Below are 22,553 nucleotides of genomic sequence, written 5' to 3' on the forward strand. Positions count from 1 at the left end.
AGAACTTAACTACTAGGTGACATAACTTTGTTGATAAGCAGGATATTGCTGTCAAGAGAGTGATGAACTATAGGCCTGGTCAGCAAACCAAGAAAACCACCTGGAACTGGCAAGATTAGAGGAGAAGTAGGTAAAAGGTAATTTTGGCAGGGGGAGATCGCGACCACCGACTCATTGACCACCTACCTAAGTGATACCACTTACTCAAAAAAGAACAGTGGAAGAAGAAAGCAGAGTCTGCGTGCCAATTTACATAGGAAGTGAAGAAAAGTGAAGAGGAGGGTGGGAAGGAAAGCAGGAGGAGTTCCCATGGGGGCAGGGAGGGCAGCGGAAGGACCAGCGGTGAGAGAGGTCCCCAAGCTGGCTGGAAGCAAAGAAACCAGACCTGTCCCTGTCCCTCCCTGCAAAGACACCTGGACAGAACTGTTCAACATGCTGGGACTGATAAATGCTGAGAGTGGGCAAATGCCTACCTTACTCTAAGTATGGCCTCCAGACAGGTCTTGCCTGGCCCAGAAGCTGAGGTCCATGTTGAGGAGCAGGGAGCTCCTAGCCCAGGGCAGGATTTGGTGTTGGATCCCGCTGCCCTGTCTGCAGGGGACACCTGAATCTCCAAGGACATCCTGGGATGGTTTGCCAGGCAGTGAAATAAATCCCAAGCAACAGGCGTTTCATGAGCACGAGCCTGGCGTGGCATTTCCAGGCATCGCCTTGCTGCGCCCCTGCCTCCCCTGCCCACCTCCAGACCTTTCTGTGGGCCCTCACCCATGGGGCAAGGGGGTCCCACCAAGCCGGTGGAGCCCAGGGCAGCTGTGGTCTTGGCCAGGCTGGCTCAGCCGGGCAGATGTGGGCACGGCCACGCTGCCCTCGCTGTCCCTGAACCCCCGCGCTGCCGGCATTGCCTGCGCTGCCCACACTGCTGCCAGGTGCCAGCCAGCCAAGGTCAGCAGCAAAACCTGTCCCTATTCATAAAAACCCATTATTGACTGATTTTCCCCTCTTTCAAGGCACGGTGGCCCTCGCACAGGACATAACACCACCTCTCTCCACTCCGGCAGCTGGAGCGCAGCCATATAAGCTACTGCAAAAGCAGCACACTCTGTGTGAAAAGAAGCCAATTTATCACCAAGTTATGCCAAAAATGAAAACACTTGCTTTTTTTTTTTTTTTTTTTTTTTTCCAAATTACTGTAACTAATTGCTGGGACTAAAGAAGATCCTGAACTGATGTCGTGGTTCACCAACAGCTCCCTTCAGTTTGCTTGCAGGGTAATACTCAATGAGCAGCACCAGTCCTTCATTTTTCAGAGAGCTGCCTGGGAATGCAGCACCGGGCAGCACAGGCCAGACTGGGAGGAGAAGCCTCAGTTGTGGGTCTGTCCCTCCCTGCAGACCCTCCCTTTGCGTGTGTCCCCGCTCCGTCCTGCAGCCCAGCCAGATGGAGACCCTGCTCCTGCTCGCTCCCACCCTGGACACCCCAACACCGACTGCCACAGCCGCATCCCAGCACTTCCTCCTTGTAATTCCATGTTTCACTCTGTCCTGGCACTGGCAGCGTCAATGTGCCCTGACGTATCTTAGAAAAAATACTCCTGTTTGGTGGTCCTGAAGCCTGTTTTTTAGGAAGGCAGCAGGGAAATGGGCTTCCCTGCTCTTCCCATCAGTTCCACACTCGGGGTGCAGCAGTTGCAGGGATGAGGGCTGGGTTTGGGGTGGGAGGCTGGTTCTGGGTCTGTGGCTGGGAGGGGGGGGGACCCATGCTGGTCTCCCATGGGCTGTGCTGGAGATGGGCAGGTCTAGGGCTGCTGCCTAAATCGGTGCAAATTGGCAGAAAAAAATCCCAGCTGGGACAGCTCAGCACCTTGCAGACCTCCTCTCTTCAGGCTGCTGAGGGCTTCCCACCCGGCAGCATCACCACGCCGTGCTCCAGATGAATTCAGTCCAATGCCTCCGAGCTGGTAGCCCTTGCAGGGGCAATGGCCACCGCTGGGCTCCCGTGCGCCGGGTACTGCGGGAGAGCTGCCCCCATGCTGCCACCGACTGCCTGGGCTCTCTATCCCCTCCCTTCCGCAGCTGGGGCTCCCACGACGACCAGGACACCAGGACACCCTGTGCTGGGACACAGCGGTTCGGCCACCCAGGCCTTGTCTCTGGGAGAGCAGGCTGGCTCCGGGGGACTACTCTCCTGGTACTGAGGGTCTCCTGGTACAGGTGCCATCCTGAGCCGTATGGCTGCTGCATCACCATCTTGAGTCTTTTCCACACTTTTTCTTGCAATCCAGCCCTCTGCTCTTTTACTCCCACTCCAGGAAACTTGAGGTGCGTGCCCCGCTTCATCTTTAGCCCCCCCGGTCCAAGGGGTTTTTTATGCGAGGGGTCTTGCGGCAGCGGCACCACTCCCCAAGTCCTGAGTATGGAGCCCAGGCTTTTCCTGCACATTGTTAAAGTGGAAGAAGCCACACTTAAAATAGCAATATTTGGGGAGATTCCCTGACGTGAGCAGCATCCCTGGCAGTGGTGCAGTGTTGGTGTGGGCGAGCTGGGGGACTCCGCCGCCCCCCCCAGCCCTGGCCGTGCCCCCACCATAAGCAAACAAAAGTCAACTTAAGTTTACTTCATAAACAAAAGTATTAGTGGCACAGACTTGTTCCTTTTTTTCTCTTTCCACTTTATAGTATATATGTTATCGTTTATTTATAGGCAGATCACTTCACTATTTACAGTACATGAGCGTAGAGATTCTACAGTCTTTTTGATGTAAACAAGTAACTCCGCGGCAGGGGAGTCTGGAAAAAGAAGCCAGTTCTGAAGTATTTACACAATTTAAAATAGAACTTTTATACCCACCGGATAGATATAGATAATACATTGAGCGATTTGGTTAAATTATCTATGAAACTATAGAATCTGACAATGTAAAAATACAAGAAAACGTTCTCTTGTTTTAGAAGGTAGACAGTTAAATCACACTAGAAATAAATCTCTTTTTTAAAAATAATAACAATAATAATAAAGGAAAGGCATAAGAATCCATGCCATCTTTTAAGGTTAAAGTATATTACATAAATAAGGACACAACGGAACAGAACTGGGGAAAAAATTAAGTGAAATATAAAAAACCACTATCAATTAAAAAAAAAAAACAGACTAAAAACTTGATTCTTAATCACAGAGGGACCAATTCTGCTACTTTTACTTACTCTGCAAGTAGAAAATTGCAGAGTTAAGTAGTACTTCCTCGGCACGAGGAAAGGAGGCAGAACTGGCCCCTAATAATTATTAGCAGTGTCCTTTTACTTAAAAAAAAAAAAAAAAAAAGAAGAAGAAAAAGACAGAATTTAGCTTTTTTTTTTTTATAAATAACAAAGCAGATGTGCCCCTTTTTAGGTGAAATTCTTACACCTTTCTCAAGAAATGCATCAATTTAATCTTTCTCTCTCTTTCTCACAGGCATACATACAATCCTCCCCAACTCGGCATTCGCCACGTGGTGGCCCTCGGCTTGGAGCTGTGGCCGTGGGCACTGCGGCCAGGCTGCCACCACCACCCCTGACCCCAGGGTGGGTGAGGAAAGAGGAATGAGACCCAAAGGCTGCATTTGGCTCGATATTGCTTGAGATTGTCGGGGATGGACCTCGGCGCTTAGAACAAAAAGGGTGTCAGGGCTCAGCTACAAAGAATGATGTATCTCAGTTTTCAGCATACCTCCAAAAAGAAAGGAAAAAGAAAAAAACTAAACAGAAAAAAAAAAAAAAAAAAGAGCTGGTCTGCAATTGCAACGCTCCTTTGCATGGACCAGTGCTGAAATCAGACACTCAAGACTGTAATGTGGTGACTGAGCTGCCGCTTTGTTAAAGAAGATGTCCAGCCCAGCCAGCTGCGCTGAGTAGGAATCGGGATAAACCTTTTCTTCGGGTCAGTGTTGAACCTAAAACCCGGGATTGTCCTCTGCATTCAGCCTAGACATTCAGAATCATTTGCTCCTTCCCGCGGAGCCCCAGGGACCCGCTGGATTCCAGCCAGAAACCCGGTACCCCACCCTGAACAATGAGCTTTTCTGGGGCAAATCTGTGCAAAAAAGGCAAAGGGGCATTTTATCACGAAACTCTTCACATTCAGTATTTCCCCACAGTATCTGCAGGAAACTACTGGGGCACATTCTATAGTTATATATTTTTAAAAAAATAAATCTCCTCCTTACTTATTGCCTACCATAATATACCCTTTTGCTCCCCGTTTCTCTTTGAAGCAGTGCTCCTACCCGTCCCGCAGCCCTGGCCCTCGCAAGCGGCGGGGGGCGGCTTCCCAGGGTGCAAGGGTTCCCTTTTCGGGGTGCCCAGTGCCAAGCTGCACCCACGCCGGGGCACCCACTGCGATGCCACAGGCTGAGACTGTAAAGCTAATCCTGGGGGGGTGGCGATCCCTGTTCCCCAGCAGCTCTGGGGATGAGGGACCTGCGGAGCCCAGTGCTTCCCTGGCGGGGCTGGCTGATGCTCCCCATGGGGTACCCGGGAATCACTTTGCTCCTGCCCTGTTTTCCCATTAGCATCCCAAAGTCACGGGCGGCTGAGGGAGGGAGCTCTCACCTGCCTTTTCTGCCCGAGCCCTCAGTCCCGCACCTTTGCAGGCTCGAGTGCTGCGAGCTAAAGACACCCTTATATTTAAAAAAAAAAAAAAAAAAATCAAGTGGAAACATTTTTCACCACAAACCCTGTGTGAGGGATTCTAAACCCAGCAGACCTGTGCTTCTTGAGCTGAACACCCCCCCACGCTCACCCAGTCCTAAAAGTCAGGGGAGCCCCCAGGGCAGGCAGCACATAGCCCTGGGGGAGCAGGATGTGTCCCCAGGGCTGGCAGCACGTGTCCCCTGCTTTTCCCTGCTGTGGCAGGCACAGGCAGGGGCACAGGGCTGCCCCAGCCACAGTTGTGCCTCTGTGCTGTGCACACCTCTGTTCATAGTGCATAAGTCCTGGAAAAATTTCTTGGGGTAGGAGGGAAAACAAACCATCCCAATTTAAAGGAGAAAAAAAAAACAAAAAAGAAAGAACCCCAAACCAAAAAATAAAATAAAAAAACCCAACCCCACTTATAGGCTTCAGGCACCACGAAGACCACTTATTGCATCTCTTCCTACCCTAGGGGTGCAGTACTGATGGGCTCTGTGCAGGACGAGCCCTCCCCTTCCCCAGCACCGGCCTCGACATCCAGAAGCCAGGCAGGGGCAGGGGCTGCGGGCCGGCCCGGAGTGCCCAGCCGCAGGAAAACAATGAGAAATTTTATATCTGGGTACACGGAAACCACTGCTTGGGAAGCGACTGAGTGATCCCCCAGGAGAGGGCTCCCCCTGGCTCTGGAGCCCCCCAGCTCTGCACTAACCCTCCCCTCTGCCACGCTTGATGCATCCCTGGCAGGGCCCGGCTGCGGGGGCTCGGTGCCCCCGGCTGAGCGGGAGATGGAAGAATTCCACCTTGCTTTTTTTTTTTTTTCTTGGGTTTTTTTTTTTTTTGGATTGATCGTTTTCTGAAAAACATCAGCACAGCACAGGACAGTACTACCCACCCTAAATGTGTCGCTATATACATTCTACATAAGCTCTATAGCAATCACATGTAAACATCATCGTTGTGAGGAAATACTAGGACAGAAAAAGGCAAAGCTACAATGAGGCAATTGCCAATAGCAGATGCTCAGTCTCGGCCAGAGCTACTCGTGTTTGCTAAGGTGGGATGAGAAGTGGGGGGAGCTTGTGGCAGGAGAGACGCTGAACCTTTCTGCTGAGACGGACATGGCACAAGGACCGTTCCCTGACAGAGATCGTCACCGGTGGCAGATTGGGGACCTGCAGTTCGAACCCTGCGGTGGCCCACGGGCCCTTGCGCCGCTGGGCTGGTTATCGTCAGAACCACGGCTTCCCCGAAAGCGGGGAGAATCAGGCAGGTGACTGTGCTGGTATCGGCAATGCCGGCATCCCTGCTCCCACTGGAGACCAGCTGCAGACACAGCCCCGGAGCCAAGGGCCACCTCGGCAGGGCTCAGGCTCCTGGCATCCCATCTCCTGCAGTTCTCCTGCAGACGAAATTGTATCCACGCCAGGAAATGAGAATAAAACCCCTAAATCATGAAGAGGGCAGACCCCAGGAGACTCTAATCTATCTACTGGCAGAGTTAAGGCTATAATATTCTATCTACATCGGATGGCTGAATCCCTAGTGGTCTCTGGGTCTGGAAAATAAAGGGAGACGATGGCGATGGCTTGAGGGGCAGCAAGATTCCCACTCCCTTCGGAAGATGGTGCCTCTGGGCCGGCTCGTGGTGGGGTTTGCTCCAGCTGGTGGTGGGCTCTCTCCTCCTCCCACCTTGTCTGGAGATGGAGGGCAAGTTTGCAAGCATAGTTCGGGGGGTTGCTGCTTGAGCATGCCTTAAATCCAGCGCTGCCGGGCAGCCCCGAGGGCCTTTGGCCAGAGGCAGAGGAGGAGAGTGTGCCACGGGAACATGGGGGACAGATCCTGGGTGCCAAGCGAGTGCTGGGAAGTGTATGGCTTATCAGGTACCAGGCAGGGCAGTGGGTGAGCCATGCGCCCCCCCCGCCTCCCTGCCTCTCTGGGCTTTGGGCTGGCTGCCGGGCAGGGATCATGGATGGGTCTTCTCGCCCCACTTGCTTTGCAGGGGGTGGAAGTGAGCAGCGAGCAAGCCGCTTGGCCTGTCCAGTCTCCCAGCCACCTGAGGAGCCAGAGAGAAGGCAGCTCCCTCGCAGGGACCCGGAGGTGCCCGTCCCCCAGGACCCACCAGATCAAGCCTGGCCGGCTCTGGCTCCCCGACTCCTCTCTCCTGGCTCCAAGGGCAGCGGAGGGCTGGAGCAGTGCTGGCTGGCCAGCATCGGTCCCGCATCCCCCGGGCAGTGCATCCTTCTTCCCACCCCTCTCCTTCACGCCTGCAAAGCTGCCTGGCCCCATGGCGAGAACGGCACGGGGCTGGCGTGCCCCACCGCCTGCTGGCTCCATCACCCACCGCCACCGGGCTCAGCATCTGGATGCTGCCACCCAGCCGGGCTGGGGGCTGGGGGGCTCGGGCCATGCGGGCAAGAAGAATGGCTTTGATGGGAAAGTGGGTGATCCCGATGCAACCGCTGAGCACCCCGGTTTGCCGGTGGGGGAGGCAGGTGCCTCCACGGCCGATGGGTGAATGCCGGCTCAGTGACTCTGCTCTGACCCCCCATTTGCTGAGTGGCAAATGCCTCATTACAGTGCATAGTTAAAAATCAAGGAAGCGGTACAATAAATCTGAATTACAGTACATCTGAGCCATAAATACATTTTTTTAAGTATATACTTTTTTTTTCTCTTCTATTAAAAATTAGTTTATAATCCTGATTCTATTCACAATTAACAATTTCATCATCACACACTACGGACAAAAAAATGTTATGGTGAACACAGCTGCAACTCCGCAGTGGGAGCACGGGGCGGGGGAGGGAGAAGGGGGAAGGGGGGCCGGGGGGCTCCTAGGCTCACCCTAAAACAACCAGTCAGAAGCGGGGTGACTAACGTGTGGCAGTGAGACATCAACACCATGGGGACTCACAGACAGAAGCAGCTTTGTTCAATGTAAACATCAATCGAAGGGACAGCAGTCTCTCTCTCTCGCGCGTGCGTGCTCTCGCTCTCTCTCGCTCTCTCTTGCTTTCCATAGACTGAATAATTTCTTTGAAAACGTAAACATATTGGAAGTGCCTTGACTGAGGTATTGAGGTATTCCTCCAAGGTTAAGGCTGTTACCGATGCAGGCTTAGCTGGGCCTCCTGCAGCAAGCTGTCGAAATCCATGGTCTCGTACTTGCTTTTCACTGGAGCTGGGGAGGACTCTTCCACGCTGCAATCTGGGAACAGCAGGGACACAAGGCAGCCAGGTCAGGGACTGAGGAGGGAAACTGAGGCACGGAGGGACACTGCTTGCTCCTCCGCTACCAGCATGCTGCACCCCAGGACCACAAACCCCCCATCTGCCCCGGGAACCAGCCAGGACGAGGCGGTGATGGTGAAAGGGAGCGGGGATGGTGCTGTCCCTCCGCCATTGAAAAGGGGCTGTAGCAGTGCCCAGCCCCGCAGGTCACACACCGCAGATACCCATTCCCAGGTGTGCAAAAATCTGCTGGATCCAGCTGAATCCCGAGCTGCTGACACAGAACCATCCCTGTGGGAGCCGTGCCGGTCGTGGGGAGGGGGAGCCTCCCCAGCCCTCCATCAGAGGCTGAACAAACAGTGCCACCGCAAAGCCTGGGACATTCAGCAAATGCCAGAAATAAGGCTGCCTAATTTCCCAGCAGCTTAAGCCTTTTGGGTGTGTATTTGTGAAGGAGCCATGAATGGCACGGCTGCATTTCACCTCTGCCCATGGGCTCCCCATCTCATCCTGTGCCAGGGTGAGCAGGATTTTAGGAAGGAGCCAGGCTGTGCAGTACAAGAAGGGGGCTGCTGGCTTTGCAGCAATCTGCAGGTGAGGAGCACTCGGGGGGCTTCTCCTGCACCGCTCTGCCCCTCTCCCCACAGCACTGCACAGCCATGTGCCAACATCTTCATGAGGTGCTGTTTCCTATCTATCTTCTACGTGCCCAAACTGAGAGACCCTGGGATTTATTTAGATAATCAACAGGCATTTGCACCCACAGCCAAAGCCAGAGGGATTGCTGCTCTAAGCAGATGAGATATTATAAGCTGGTAAAAGACGGCAGTACTCTTATCAGACTGGGCATCTAGAGATAAGTCAAGACTTAGGGCTTTATTTTCTGGGCCTCAGTCTGTGACGCATGAAGTGGGATACTAGAACCACTTCACCCCTGCAGAGGGTGCGAAATAAATGTGTAGTGTTTGTGAAACACCTGAAGATCACAGCAACAAGGGCTGAGCGAAGCCTGGATCGCATTTCTCTTGCAGGACTAGCAAAGGGTTTGGCTCCTGTCCCTCAGCTCAGCCTGCAGCCCCACCACCCACAGAGGGATGGGGTCCAGCGAGACCCTGGCTAACGCGGTCGCTGAGTGAGGCAGGAGGTCCTGCAGAAGCCCACACAGCACCGAAAGAGTTCATGTGACCGCAGCACATTTCAGTGCTGTCATTTTGGCTCAAAAGTGTGTGTGCAGTGTGGTGAATCTGTCCTGCAGAGCAGTAAACCACCCAGATCACCTCTTGGACTAATGAGATGCTGCTGACTGCTTTCTCTAACGACTAGGAAGGAACCTCTCTGCTGGAAAGGGTCCAGCCTTGTGCAGAAAGGCAGCAGAGACAGGATGGGCTGTGGTCAGCTGCGACCCAGCAGCTCTGGGGTGTGATGCTATGTTTTGCAGCCAACACATTCCAGGTCCTCACACCAGTTGCTTTTCTTCTGTCCCCCCAGTTTCCCAAGCCATCCCGCTGAGCTAAGAGCCATAGAAGAGCAGGTGGTCTTTCCCTGTAGGCTCTGAAGAGGTTTAGGATCCTTGCGTGACTAGGGTTCAGCCGTGCAATGTGCCGTTTTGGCTCTGTGCTGATAAGCAGGATGCTTTGGAAAAAGCAGCTCCTGCTTTCTTACCCAAGTCAGTGTATCTGGTCCAGAAGAAGTGCCCGAGGCCACCAGAGCTGAGCTGGAACGAAGGCTCGTTCCTCTTCCTAAGCGAGGTGCCGTTCTTCAGAGATAAGGCGGCATGCTCTGAATACCGGTAGGTGATGAAGCCATATTTATCCCCCCTGAGCAACCAGAGAAAGAATTCAAGCTGCAATGGGCCCCGCAGCCCCTCTGATGTGGCTCTGCCCAGCACTGCACCCCTGTCCCTCCATCCCGCCGTTCCCCCATCCCACTTGCCCTCCCCATGCCCTTGGACCTGGGGACACACTGCATCTCCTTGCCCAAAGCGCTTAGACTGTGGGCTCGGCTGACCGAGGGGGTTGGTGTGGCGCAGAACACTTCACCCCACCGGCACAACCGCATCACTGGTACACGCACAGCTGGATGCAGGGGTGACCCTGCACCTCCTGGCAGCGCTGATGCCGCCGCAGGAGAGGAACCGCCCATAGCCGCTGGAGCCCCAGACTGCAGCTCACTTGCCACCCACCTGTTAGTCCTGGACAGGACCTGACACTCCACGATTTCACCAAACACTTCGAAGCGCTTCTTCAGTTCGCTGGAGCTCATGCTGCTGGAGAGGTTTCTGATGTAAACCACCCGGCCTTCCCCCTGGCAAAGCAAGCGAAAGGTTTCAGGCTTTGGGAGCCCTGTCCCTCTGTGCTGCTGATGGGAAATGCAGGGCCACCAAGGAGCCAGCCCCAGGAACCAGGCTGCAGCAGGGTGATGCCACCACGAGCACAGCCTGACATCTCCAGGGTCTGGCTGTCTCCGCTCTAGCTAGTTCATGGGTGTCACCCCCAGGCCACCACTGCTGCAGGGGACAGCCACATCCACGTCTCTTAAGATGGTGTTACAGCCAGGCTGAAGCAGCCACCAACAGCACCTTCTTGTTTAAATTTCTCCTGCGTTCCTGCAGCTTTTTCAGCTTCTCCTGGTGAAGATGCCAGGAAATATTCCCAAGAATTGCTAGGGGCAACATTCAATTGCATTGCAGAAAAAAAATGCCAGAGGCATGTGTGTGTGTGTGAGTACAACAGTAGAGGACCAGCAGTTATTTCCCCACGTGCCCACCACCCCACCCAGGTCCCACCCGTGGGCACACACAGGGTTCCCAGTGCACGAGGCTACCTCTGCAGTGGGACTGCATCCACAACGGCTGAGCAGCTTCAGGGATTCCCCAGCTCACCCCGCTAATTGCCAGTGCCGTGTGCGCTGAAGCACCAGCGTAGGATGCTCTGGGCATTTCTGCGCCAAGGACTCCATGTATTGCCAATCGCCGGTGGCTTCCGCTTCACATTAGGTTTTTCTCTCCCCCCCTCCACCCCCATGTCCTTGTTTAACACTGGCCTCACACCAAGGGATGCTGAAGCCAGGGCTAATGGGCTCCGCTGCCGCTTTTCTGGAGTGGGAGATGAACTAAGGGCTGGGGATTGCTGTGTGCCACCGCGAGATCCCTGCTCACTTACGATGGCTTTTTCCCGTCTCTTCTCCAGCTGGCCCCGGTGCCCGCTCCCGCCCTGACACTGCTCGCCGTTCTCACACCTGGGAAGCGAGGGAGAGGGAGTCATCCGGGAAATGGGGTAGGGGATCTGGTGGGGAAAGCTTCAAACCTCAAAGAGAAGCTGAGACACGTGGCATCTGCAGCAGTGGGTGGCTGGGTGCTCAGAAGCACTGGCAGCCAAGGAAAGATGGGGGTCTGCAAACACTGGAAAGGACATGGAAAAGTCCTTCCTGACAGATGCCGGGGGTGGGGAGTCCCAGCTGGTGCTTGCCCCTTCCCAGGCCCAGCTCCAGCCCCTGCCCCTGCCCCATCACTTGCAGCACGATGGAAATCCCTGGCTGCTTCCCCTCAGTGTGGCCTTCTCTGGCCACGGCTGATGTTTTCAGCAGCTGCTGATGTAGTACCACTTACTTCAATGGGTTTTCTTTCATTAATTAGCATCGTTATTACTTGGGCTAGGGGACCACACACCGGAGCAAAAACACAGAGTGCAAGAACAGCCCCAAGTGCCCCCTTCACCGCTGCCCCCCATACCTGAAGGTCCGTCTGCTTGCGGGCGATCGGGACCGGCAGCATGAAGACCCTGAGCTGGACCTGCTCCGGGAACAGTAATGCAAACTGGTCCTGGAAAGGGGGTTTCTCCGCAGGCACAGCTTAGTGTCGCCGTGTTCCTCCTCCTCCTCTTCCTCCTCTTCCTCCTCCTCCACAGGGGAGCCGCTCTCACTGCAGCTGTCTTCAAAGACAGTATCGTACTCAGGGGTCTTGCAGAAGACCATGTCCTCGTCATCGAGAGCACTGTCCAGGAAGCCAAAGTGCTTCGTTAAGCTGGCTCTGATCTCCTGGTCTCTCAGCTGCTTGACACCATCCTTCCACAGCATCTCACCGCCTGCCTCCTTCCCACCGAGGTCCAGCCCCTGGTAGTGGGCGGCGGGGACCCTCCTCTTGTGCTCCATCTCCACCTGGCTCGGGGGATCCCACGACTTCAGCACCTTCCTCTGCAGGGCAGCCTCAGGCTTCAGCACCTGGCAGTAGTCGTGGTCCCCGAAGGAGCGGGAGAATGGCCGCTTGAGCAGGCCCTGCTGCTCGGGGAGCGTGGGGCGCCCGGCAGCTCGGCTCAGGTGGGCGAAGAGCTCTGTCCTCTCAGGGTGCTTCTTGGGGGCTTTCCGGGGGGCTGCCGCGTCCCCTTCACCCCCAGGGCTGGGGGCTGTCCCGTCCTCTTTCCCTGGCTCCTGGGGGATGTCTGGCTTGTACAGGTCCTCCTCAGCGGGCTTGTATGGTGGAGTGGTGGGCGGCGTGAGACCTGAACCCCCCCGAACAAAGGGCAGGAGTCAGCTCTGCCCCTGCCATCCTGCCCTGTCCCACCCTGACGTCACAAGGGAGGGAGGCTGCTCAGTCCCTGCAGCTTCATCCATCCAGTGGCACTTAGGGAAAAAGGATGCCTGATCCCAGAAAGGATCAGAGGACTTTCCCTTCACTCCTGGCTCATGCAGGGGCCCCCTGAACTGCCCCCCCATCCCAAATGCATCCCCCTCGCACTGGCACCTCTGAAGGATGCAGCTTGCGAGCTGCTTCCAGTGCTGGGATGTGGAGGCAGCACAGGGGAAGTCCCCTGCATTTGTGGTGCAAAGTGGGGCTCCCTGGCTGAGGGATGATTGGATATTAGGAGAAATTTATTCAATGAGAGGGTTGTCAAGCACTGGAACAGGCTGCCCAAGGAAGTGGTTGAGTTGCCATCCCTGGAGGCATTTAAAAGATGTAGAAGTAGCACTGAGGGACATGGTTTAGTGGTAACTTGGCAGTGCCAGGTGAATGGTTGGACTTGACGATAGTCTCTTCCAACCAAAATGATTCTATGATTCTAACAACCTGTCTGCTCAGCTGGGCTTGGCTGGAGCTGGGAACTGTAGGCTGAATCTAAGGTAAATTTGCCCCCTCCTAGGGAGGGTTTTTGCAAAATTAAAAATTTAAAAGCCTGTCCTACCTGCTGTCCCACATAGCTCCACGGTCAGCATTGGCTCAAAGTTTCTCTTCCCAAAGGTCGGGTCACTGGAGAAGAGGAGAAAATAAGGAGAGAGAAGGTGTTTAGGTGAACCACAGTCCCCAAAGAACAAAAAGAACCTGAGAAAACGCTGCCTACGAGCAAGCACGGTTGGTGCCTGACACAGTAACCCCACGGAGGGGTGTGAGGGGCAGCGGGATGAGCAGCGTGCCCTCCCCTCCCAGCCAGAGCCCTGGGCACGCAGAAATGCCTTGCCCTCGGCTCAGGGCTCTCTGAGCTCCTTGCACCCGAGCGAGGACTGTGGCTCCCCCCAGCCCCATGCCCAGTGGCACAGCTCGGTCTGCTCTGCAGAAGCAGCTTCTCTTGCTCCCTGCAGACACATGCCCAGCCAGACAAACCGAGGCGGCTTTCCAGCCCCAGCGCGGTTCATTTAGCCCCGTGCGCACTTACGTTTGTGCCAAGGACAGCGTGAGACACCTGGGTGTTTCTGAAAGGCAGGGAGAGAAGCAGGGTTACCAGCAGAGCTGTGCTCCCTCCAGCGCCCGCGGTGCTCCTGGTGGGAGCCGGGACCCCTCTGCCCGCCCCGGCCTGGGGGGGTCTGGGGACAGTGGGCTTTGCCTGCCTGCGAGGTGGCAGCGGCTGTGGGAGGGCTAAGACTGCCAGGGCTGAGCCATTCATGCTCACCAAGCGCTTGCGGATAGCTGCGATTTTGGGGCACCGGTGCAGCTGAACCCCAGTGCCCAGGCAGGAAAGAGGGACCCGGAGGGATGGGGCAGCCCGGTCCTTGCTGGGTTAGTGCTACACCAACTCCTTCATCTCGTTATCAGGATGGGGAAACTGAGGCAGAAAGCCCCCAAGGATTGAAACAGCACCCCAAAACCAGAACAGGGCCCCAACTCCCCATGCATGGGACCCCACAGCCAGCTGGCACATGGATCAGGGCTTGGCTGTGCTTGGGGCTGCTCACAGCTTCACTGCCAGCTGGGGGCCCAGTGTGTGGCCAGCAGCGCTCACCCACGGCAGGGATGGCTCGGGCAGTGCAGGTGCCCCAGGGAGGGGTGAGCAGAGCCACAGCCCCCAGTCCCCCTCACCTGTTTGCTCCAGGAGGGCACAGCGCCGGCTCTCAGCCCCGTCGCCCACCATGCCATCCCCCAGAGAGCCCACAGAGAGGTGCTGCGGCTCTGCCAGTGGTGCCAAGCTCCTGCTGTCTCCTTCTTCTGTGCCCCCCACCTCCACTTCGGCTGCTGGCTCTTCAGCAGAGAAGCTCTCCAGCCCTGGGCACGGTGTGGGCTCCCTGAAGGCCAGGGCATCCCGAGGGCCACGGCTGTCCCCTGCCTCTCGGGGGACAGAGGGCTCAGGGGGTGGCTCATCAAGGAAGGAGAGCCAGTGGCCAAGCTCGGGGTTGAGTCTCTTGGACCGGCGGACGGCATAAACGCTGCTTTCCTGCTTGCGGGCCACCTTCCCCGCGGCTGTGCCCAGGGCACCCACAAGCTGCCCAGCATCGTCCTCGAGGCCACCTGGCTCCTGTGGTGCCTCTGCCTCGGCCCGGGGGATCTGCTGTGGCTCGCCCTTCTCCGGTGCCATTTTGGCTCTGGATGTATAGGTCCCATCAGTGTCCTCCCTGTCCTGGGCCAGTGGCACAGGGGATCGGGAGCCGGGCGGCCGGGCTAGGGCGGCATACACAGGCTTGCCTAGGTGGTATGGCTTGCTCACGTCACACAGCAGGTCCCGTGCCAGCAGCTCCTTCAGGATGGAGAAGGACGCTCCGGGCTTCTTGCAGCCCCCGGCTGCCTGCCAGGCGCAGCCCGGCCGGCTCTGTGCGCTGCTGGGGGGGCCCAGCTGTGTGGGACAGTCCGGTTTGGCTCTCTTGAAGGGGCTGCTGCAGGGCTGGGGCTTGGCATCGGCAGCGTCACGGGTGGGCAGCTTCCTCGGTGGCAGGCAGTAGGTGTGCATGTAGCGGATGAGCTCCACCACCGAGTGCATCTCCCCCTCACAGGAGAACTGGCTGCTGGAGCCATCCTCTGCTGAGGAGGGGGGGATCACCAAGTCACCGGAGCTCAGTGAGTCCTCACTGGAGTCGCTGTCGTCTTCGTGATGGGCACAGTCGCCTGGGGACGGGTGGTGGCGGCTGCTGGGGCACTCCTCAGGCGCCTGGGAGGCTTTGGTCTGGGGGCAGGGGCTGCTGGAGGTGAGGTGCCGGTGCAGCTCAGTGCAGCTGCGGCTCTGTGCCTGCGGGATGCTCGCCCTCCTGTCCCGGGGACCCTCCACCTTCAGAGAGGAGAGAGAAGAAAGTCAGTCCCGAGCCCTGCAGCCATGACCTGCCCCAAACACCAGGCATGGGAGTAGAAGCCACCAAGACTAACAGAGTCACCCCACATCCTCGAATTCCCTGGTCCTGGGCCACCAGCATCCTGCCGTGCGTGGGGCCGTCAACCCCACACCCCAAGGCGTTTCCACCGGACATGTGGGGCCAGCAGCCCAACCGCTGCCCCTCTAGCAGCAAGCATGCAATGGTGCTCCTTCTCCCCAGGAGGGATTTGCTGCTATTCCCAGGCAATCTAATTTGCCTGGCCTAATGCACCACACAATGACCATTAGCCAAGTAGAAAAATCTTTGACGGCAACTTCTGCTGGGTTTCAGGAGATCAGCTTAAGTGACGGGGTCGGCTCTGCAACGCAGCATGCAGCTCTCCCCGGCCGATGGCTCCCGGCGTGGGCTGTGAGTCAGCAGGGAGGGGGAAGAGGGGATGGCATGGGGGGCTTTCACAAACCAGGGGTCAGGGAAGCTGGGAGAGGCCTGACCCCCCTGGGTTCAAATGAGATCAAGATGTTTCTCAGCCCAGACGAAGCCCGAAGGTTTTGCTGAGCCCAGACTGCAGCCCCCGCGCAGACAGGGACGGGAACACCTTGTGCTGCTCTGCCTGTCCCCAGCCCCTGGCCCCGCTCAGAGGCTGCCCATGCTCCCCAACACCGTCCTGTGGTGACCTCCTTTAGGATGGTTCTCGAGAGGTCAGTGCTGGGACAGGCTCAAGCTCTGCCTGCCGAGGAAGTACCTTTGTGCAGGGCCGTGTGGGTCGGGACTTAGGGGTCCCCGGGCGCCGGGCGCTCCCGTTCTGCTGAGCCTCACAGCTGGGAGGCACATGCGATGGAGAGAGGAGCAACTTCTTCAGCTGCAAAGAGAAGCGGCAAGAAAAGGAGTCGGCATTGCAGCGAGGGCAGGAGAAAGCACCGGTGGGGCCGCAGCCCCTCGGCTCGTGCCTGCGCTGGGCACCACCACAGCTGAGCATCCGACCCAAAAATGGGGGAGGAAAAATAAAAAGGCAGGGAGGCATTTCCCACCTCCCAGTGGCGGTGAGGCCAGAAGCCCGGCCATGAGCAGCCCCAAGGGGTTGGGGCTGTCTCCACAGCATTCACCCATATCCCCAGGAACCCCCAAACAGGTCAGGGTGGTGGGAAGATCCCAGGGGAATCCCCACTCCCGTCAGACACACAGGAGCTGTCGTGGCATCCAAACTTCTCACTCCATCAGTTCTGCCCTTAGGTGGCAGAGGCTTTACATTGGCATGAGCGACAGCTTTGGACAGCTCGCTCGGTCCCTGTGCAAGGCTTATTTAGCTGAAGTGTCCAGAGAGGGCTCGACTCATTAATGAGCTTTCAAAGTGTTTTGCAGATGCAAGACCCTGTGGGACCTGCTGAGGATCGTCCCCAACACACTGTCAGGCCCACGGGTGGTGGGAGTGGGGTTTTCCCTGGGTTACCCACAGTGCCACCACTTCTGATGGCAAGGTCAGCATAACATTTTTCTTCTACTCAAAACCATTTTTGGTTGGAGGGGGGGGGAAACCCCAAACCCCACACACAGCAACAACATTTTGTATTCCACCCATGTCGCGCTAACAACTGAAGGCGACAACAGCTCAACAGCAAGACGACTGCGTAGGCACTGGGGGACGGCATGGAGGAGACAGATCTGGGGCTCCCGTGCTGGCCGGTGGGCACAGAGCACTGGGGTGGGCATGGGGGTTTTTTAAGGGGTGGTAGAAATAGGGGGTGCCCAGGTCAGGGTCTGCTGGGAAACATCAACCAGGGCACCCACAACTTTAGGCGTGCAGCTCCTGTTGGTGGAAGAAACCAGCACCTTTCCCCCCCCACCCCTGCAACGTATACATCCTATATATACACATACATATTGTGTGTGATATATACCCCTCCCCGCGCAGGGTGTAGGCGGTGGAAATGCACGCTCTCACCACTGGATGTCACTCCTCCCCGCCACAGCCCCGGCTTTTGGGGACACCCCGGGGCCAGGCTGGGGGTCCCTGGGGGGCAGCGTGAGCCCCAGGAGGGAGCGGGCTGGGTGCCCCTGTCCCAGGGGACCTCCCGGGGACGGCAGGGATTTGCAGCAAATGCTGCCAGTTAGTCCAGGCCAGGAGGGGGAGCGGGGCTGGAGCCCTGATATTGCAGGGAACCAAGAGGGATGCTCCAGTCACCAAATCTGTAGGGACTGGAGGCCACGCAGCCCCTGAGGGGGTCGTGGTAGAAGGCATGGGGGGGGTCAAACCCTCCTGCTGAAAGCTGAGGGCAGGGGCTGTCTGACACTCCAGCCAAGCCCCCTTTGTCCCTCCTGCGAGAGCACTGGGGAGCTCGGCCCCGAGGCAGAGCCGGGCGGGAGCAGCCACCGTTGCCCATGTGCACGGGGCTGGGATGCACTAGGGTGACCCCCAGGCAGCCCCACAACTGTGCGTCCGATTAAAAGCAGGTGTGGGTCTTGTAAAGCATCTCCCACCCCTTTGACACCCGCCCCCACCCCCTTCATATATATATTTGTATACACACAGCTTGTTCCCGTGAGGATGGTGATGGAGGTGACAGCAATGATGCAGAACATGTATACGTATACAATACAAGTATATGCTTTGGTATTGACGGTTAAAGAGAGTTTTAAGCCTAGAATGAAAAAATTCAGACCTTTGCTTCCTATCATACCCATGCAGCCGGCTTATCAGGGGCTCATCCAAATCCACCTTAAACAGTAGGAAGTGGGTTCTTACTAGAGACAGCTCATCAAACTCGGGGGCCGGGGGCGGCCCCCCCGTGACCGGGGCGGTGGGTTTGGGGGAGGGGGCAGGCGAGGTGTAGGCATGGTTGAGCGTGTCCCCCTCTTCCATAGTTCGGAAGGCAGCCAGGCCCATGTCATCTCCCTGTATATCATCCAATGTCTCGGTGAGGGCCGCCAGCAGCGCTTCGTTCTCGCTGTCTATTATCTGAAAGGAGCAGGCAGAGAAGAGAGGGGCAGTTAGGCTGGGTAGAGGGACCAGCGGATGCTGGGCAGGAGGCAAGAGGGACCGGCAGTGCCTCAGCAGCACCCACACTTCCCAGTGACCTCACAGGCAACCTGGGAGAGATTTTCCTCCACACAGCGCTAGGATGGGATCAGAAGCAGAGAGAACTAACTGGAAAAGGAGCATCAGTCTGTCCCCCTGTACCCCCAGTGGAAAAATAGTGAATCAGAGCATCTTCTCTCCCCATAGTCACCTCCACCCCACCATGAGGCAAACAGGATCTGCGGTTAAAAGACTCCTTGGCCAATCCTCCGACTCTGGGCTGCAAGTCCTCCCAGCATGGGCTGCTGAGCAGGGCTGGGAGCAGCATCTAGCTGGGACAGGAGCCTGGGAAGGGGTAGACACAGCCCCCTGCCCTCTGCAAGGCTAGGGAGGCCCGAGAGGGCACGGCTGGTTATTCACAGCTCTCCTGATGGGGAAGGCAAAGAAAATGTGGAGAGCCATAAGCCCAGCCCAGGGTTGCCCAGTGGACAAGAGGGAACAGACCCCCGGGAGGAAACAGGGGAAGCTCAACCCGGGCTGCACCGCTGGCCAGATGCCACAGCCTGCAACAAGCAGTATGGGGTTTGTTTTCACCGAAAGCCCCCAAACACAGGCACCTCCAGCTCGCCACGGGCTCTCAGCCCTCATGCTTAAAGCTGGCTGTGTCCAGCCCTCTGCAAGGGACCCTATTAACAGAGCTTGGCCCCTGAAATGAGACGGGCCTTGAGTTACACGTTCCCTGATCCATTTTTTTCAGCAATCTGGGGGTGCTGATGGGAGATTTGTGAGTGTCTGGGGCTGTGCTGGGGCTGTGCTGGGCCAGGCAGGGCCACAGGCTGCTCCTGTCTCCTCCCTGCCTGCTGCCCTGACCCTTGGGCCTCTCTTTCCATCTCGGCTCATCTCCAGCCCTCCCAGTGCCCTCCAAGTCCCATACAGCCCCACGGTCCCCTTCCAGTCTGGAAATACACTGTAAAAACCCAGAAGAGGATGCAGAAGCTGAGGAATGGCTGGAGTGAGCCAGGAGTTCCTTCTTTTTGGTCCTCCTCCATCATATTCTGAATGTAAACCATGTCCAACAAGAAGCAGGCTACCATCAGCTATAAAATTAGCACAGGGGTAAATTCAGGCTCGCCAGGAGGACTGTTGACTGCACACAGCCTCCTATGTTTCTCTCATCTTGTTTGAAAATTAAATATCTTTTGTTCCATGCCCTAACCTTGCTCGCAGTTACTAGAGCAGGCTTCAGGGAAAGGCAGCAGGATGCTCCATTTTTGGCTCTGTTTCTTTTCCTCCTGTTATTGGCACGACACTGCTGTGCATACAAGTTCAGTGGGATACATTTCATCATACTCCGCTGCTCCTAATGGGCCTGTCTTTTGCATTTCTTTTCTGTTTATCTTTTCCCCAGGAAGTTCAGCGGAAAATATGCATCTCGTGATGAAGGTCCCTCAGCTGGACTGGACCATTTTCAAGCACAGCATCAGCACAGCATAAAAGCCAGAGGGTTGTTATTATGGTCAGGTTCAAAAATATTGGGGCTTTTTATTTCTCCCCTCCCTCCTCCCCTCCCCCCCCCCCCCCCCACCTTGTTTAAATACAAATCCTCCTCCCTCCCAAAATGTAACCCAGAGTTGGTGACTAATGGGCACCAGTGGGTCACAGCCTCCTTGTCTGAGGGGGTAAGTGTGCTGCCTGGGTGCTGCTCAGGAGGGAGGGCACTGTGACCCCAGACCCCAAGGGACAAGGCACATCCAGGGCATGGCATGGGCTTTGGGAAGGGCAATTGGGCTGCCCAGCCTGCTCTGTGCCCGGTCCCCGGGCAGCCTCCACAACTCCCTGCCTCCAATCTGCCTGTGCTGAGCTCATAGCCCTGCCCTGGTGCCACAGCTCCGAGAGATGCTCAGCTCTTCTGCAAGGAGAGGCAAAACCAGTGCCGAGGGACAAGGACCAGCCCTGCCTGTGCCCAGGAGCATCCTCTGCCCTGGCATTGCTTTGCACCGCACGGTCCCAGGTGCTGGCACAGTGATGGGTCCACCCCAGCACAAAGGCAAGGAGAGAAATCAGCCGCCCTCTGCCAGCGGGACCCCAGCCCCAAACACAGGGAGGATGCCAGAGCTGGAGAGCCGGGGGAAGGGGCTGCTTTCTGCTCCTGGGAAGTGAATATACCTGGCCCACGCCACAGCCCTGAGACCCCCCGCTGCCGCCCCGGCACACCCTGCCATCCCGGGAATCAAACGGGATTTGCACCAGCTGTAATTCCCTATTAATGATACATCACAGGAGGGTTGGCTCAGCAGCCCTCCTCTGCTCATCCACCTCCTCATTAGCCTTACTCCACTTGTTCCATTTAGAGCTGGCACGCAAATTAATGGAGCACTAATCAGCTGGGGAGGAGCTATTAATAGTTGTGTGTCTCCCCTCCTTTCTCCCTCCTTCTCTCCCTCCTCTTCCCTCCCCCTGCCTCCATCCTGGAGTTCCCTGTGCCAGGTGGATGGGGTACCTGGAAGAGCTCGGAGTCGTCGGTGCTGTACTGGCTGGAGTCGGTCTCCGAGTGCTCCCCACACCACTGCAACTCGCCGAAGCAGCCGGCTGAGTCGAAGTCACTGGCATCCAGCTGCGACAAATCAATCTCTGGGAAGTCGGAGTAGAGGTGCTCCTCACCAGACACCTCATACTGGGGAGAGAAGAGAAGAGAGAGGGGGTGAGGGTGAGCTTGCTGCCAAGACAGAGGGGTGGGCAGCAACAGGCAACCACCTGCGGAGGCGGCCGGTCTCCCCACGTGCTGTCACCTCCACTTGAGCCCACTCTTCAGACCCTCTTCTGAATAAGCTTTGGCAAGCGGCTGCAGGAGCAGTTACTCGGCAGTGCAGAGCGCGGAGAGCACCTCTTCACTGTGCATCCTGCAAATCAGTTTGCACAGCCTGGCACTGCCACTGCTGGTTACTGAAAGCCACCCAGCAACTGCCACCAAATTCTCGTGTCCTGCACTGAAGCAGGTGTCAAAACAGCAGCATCTGCATTGGAAGAGCCTCATCTCCTCCGGCAAGCAGAAGCTCAGAGGCACAGCGCAACCATCTGGACCATGGCAAAGGAGCTGCTGGTGCTCTTAGGGGAAATTGAAGCCATTCCTGCCGTTGGTGCCCTAAGGGTGACATCCCCAGCTGCCCTGGGGATCAGTGATAATAGAGGGAGCCAAGAGACTTGGGCACACATGAGACAGCAATGCACGGGGCCAGGCTCCCCTGGGCGGCCTCATGCCTGGTCACCGTGGCTGCTCCGCACCCTGTCCCTACCACATGACACTGAACCACTCGGGGACAGTCCCGCTGGGGAAGCTGCATGTCCTGCGCATCCCAAGGCACCACGAAGGCAATACAGACCCTGGTCCCCACATCACACATGTAGGATGAAAAAAATAGCACAGAAACGAATGGATGACCGGGTGCGCAGGGGGCGATGAGAGCTCTAGGAACTGAGCTAAGAATCTCAGTTTAAGCGCAGAAAGGAGTTGGGACCTGCTCCCCTTCCGCCTGGCTCCCAGCCCCTGCCCGGCCACAAAGCCCCAAGGCTGCATCCAGCCCTGCCTGCGCTGCCGCTCGCTGCCTGCACCAAGCCCTGGGGTCCTGCTTGGCTTTGCCCACAGCGTCCAGGTTCAAACGCGGAGGGGAAAGGTCTGGTGCAGCTACTCCCGGTATTGGCTGCCCGAGGGGAGTTTTCTGGTGATGAGGGAATCAAGTTTATTTACAGAGTAAATGGATTTTGGAGCAGGCAAACATCTAAGCACATGAGAGAGGCTGCAGGGGCAGGAGAACGTGGGGGCCTCCCCTCCTGAAACGCCCTGGAAGGGTCTCCTCCGACACTCAACAGGAAGGAAAAGGGATTCCAAATTGAGCTGCAGGAATGGAAAAGACAGCATTTCTCTCTTTGTTTTCTTTTTCTCTCTCTTTTTTTTTTTTTTTAATTGGGATAATCTGGAACAATTGATTGTTTTCCCATAGGTGGAGAAGCCTGTGTGCCATGCTCACCACCGGGTTTAGGACACCCTGTGCCACACCAAAGGACACTTCTGTGCATGCACCCACTCCCATTTTTCATTTCTCACCCACTTTTCACACTGTCCCGTCCCAGGGCAGGTGG

General features: G+C 56.6%; 1 protein-coding gene across 1 annotated transcript in view; it reads right to left on the reverse strand.

Moving 5' to 3' along the window:
- Positions 1-5,505: 5,505 nt before the first annotated feature.
- PPARGC1B (PPARG coactivator 1 beta) overlaps positions 5,506-22,553 on the reverse strand; it is a 51,002-nt gene continuing 33,954 nt past the window's right edge. Inside the window, exons 2-12 of the mRNA XM_074155578.1 lie at positions 20,917-21,090; positions 18,144-18,356; positions 16,146-16,262; positions 14,184-15,360; positions 13,543-13,579; positions 13,075-13,139; positions 11,628-12,393; positions 11,059-11,134; positions 10,080-10,201; positions 9,560-9,714; positions 5,506-7,874 (exon numbers count right to left, since the gene is read on the reverse strand). Of these exons, the coding sequence (XP_074011679.1) occupies positions 7,771-7,874; positions 9,560-9,714; positions 10,080-10,201; positions 11,059-11,134; positions 11,628-12,393; positions 13,075-13,139; positions 13,543-13,579; positions 14,184-15,360; positions 16,146-16,262; positions 18,144-18,356; positions 20,917-21,090 (3,006 nt within the window). The 3' untranslated portion in view covers positions 5,506-7,770. The remainder of the gene's footprint in view (positions 7,875-9,559; positions 9,715-10,079; positions 10,202-11,058; positions 11,135-11,627; positions 12,394-13,074; positions 13,140-13,542; positions 13,580-14,183; positions 15,361-16,145; positions 16,263-18,143; positions 18,357-20,916; positions 21,091-22,553) is intronic.

The sequence above is a fragment of the Numenius arquata genome, chromosome 11 (assembly GCF_964106895.1).
Source record: "Numenius arquata chromosome 11, bNumArq3.hap1.1, whole genome shotgun sequence".
NCBI classification, from domain to species: Eukaryota; Metazoa; Chordata; class Aves; order Charadriiformes; family Scolopacidae; genus Numenius; species Numenius arquata.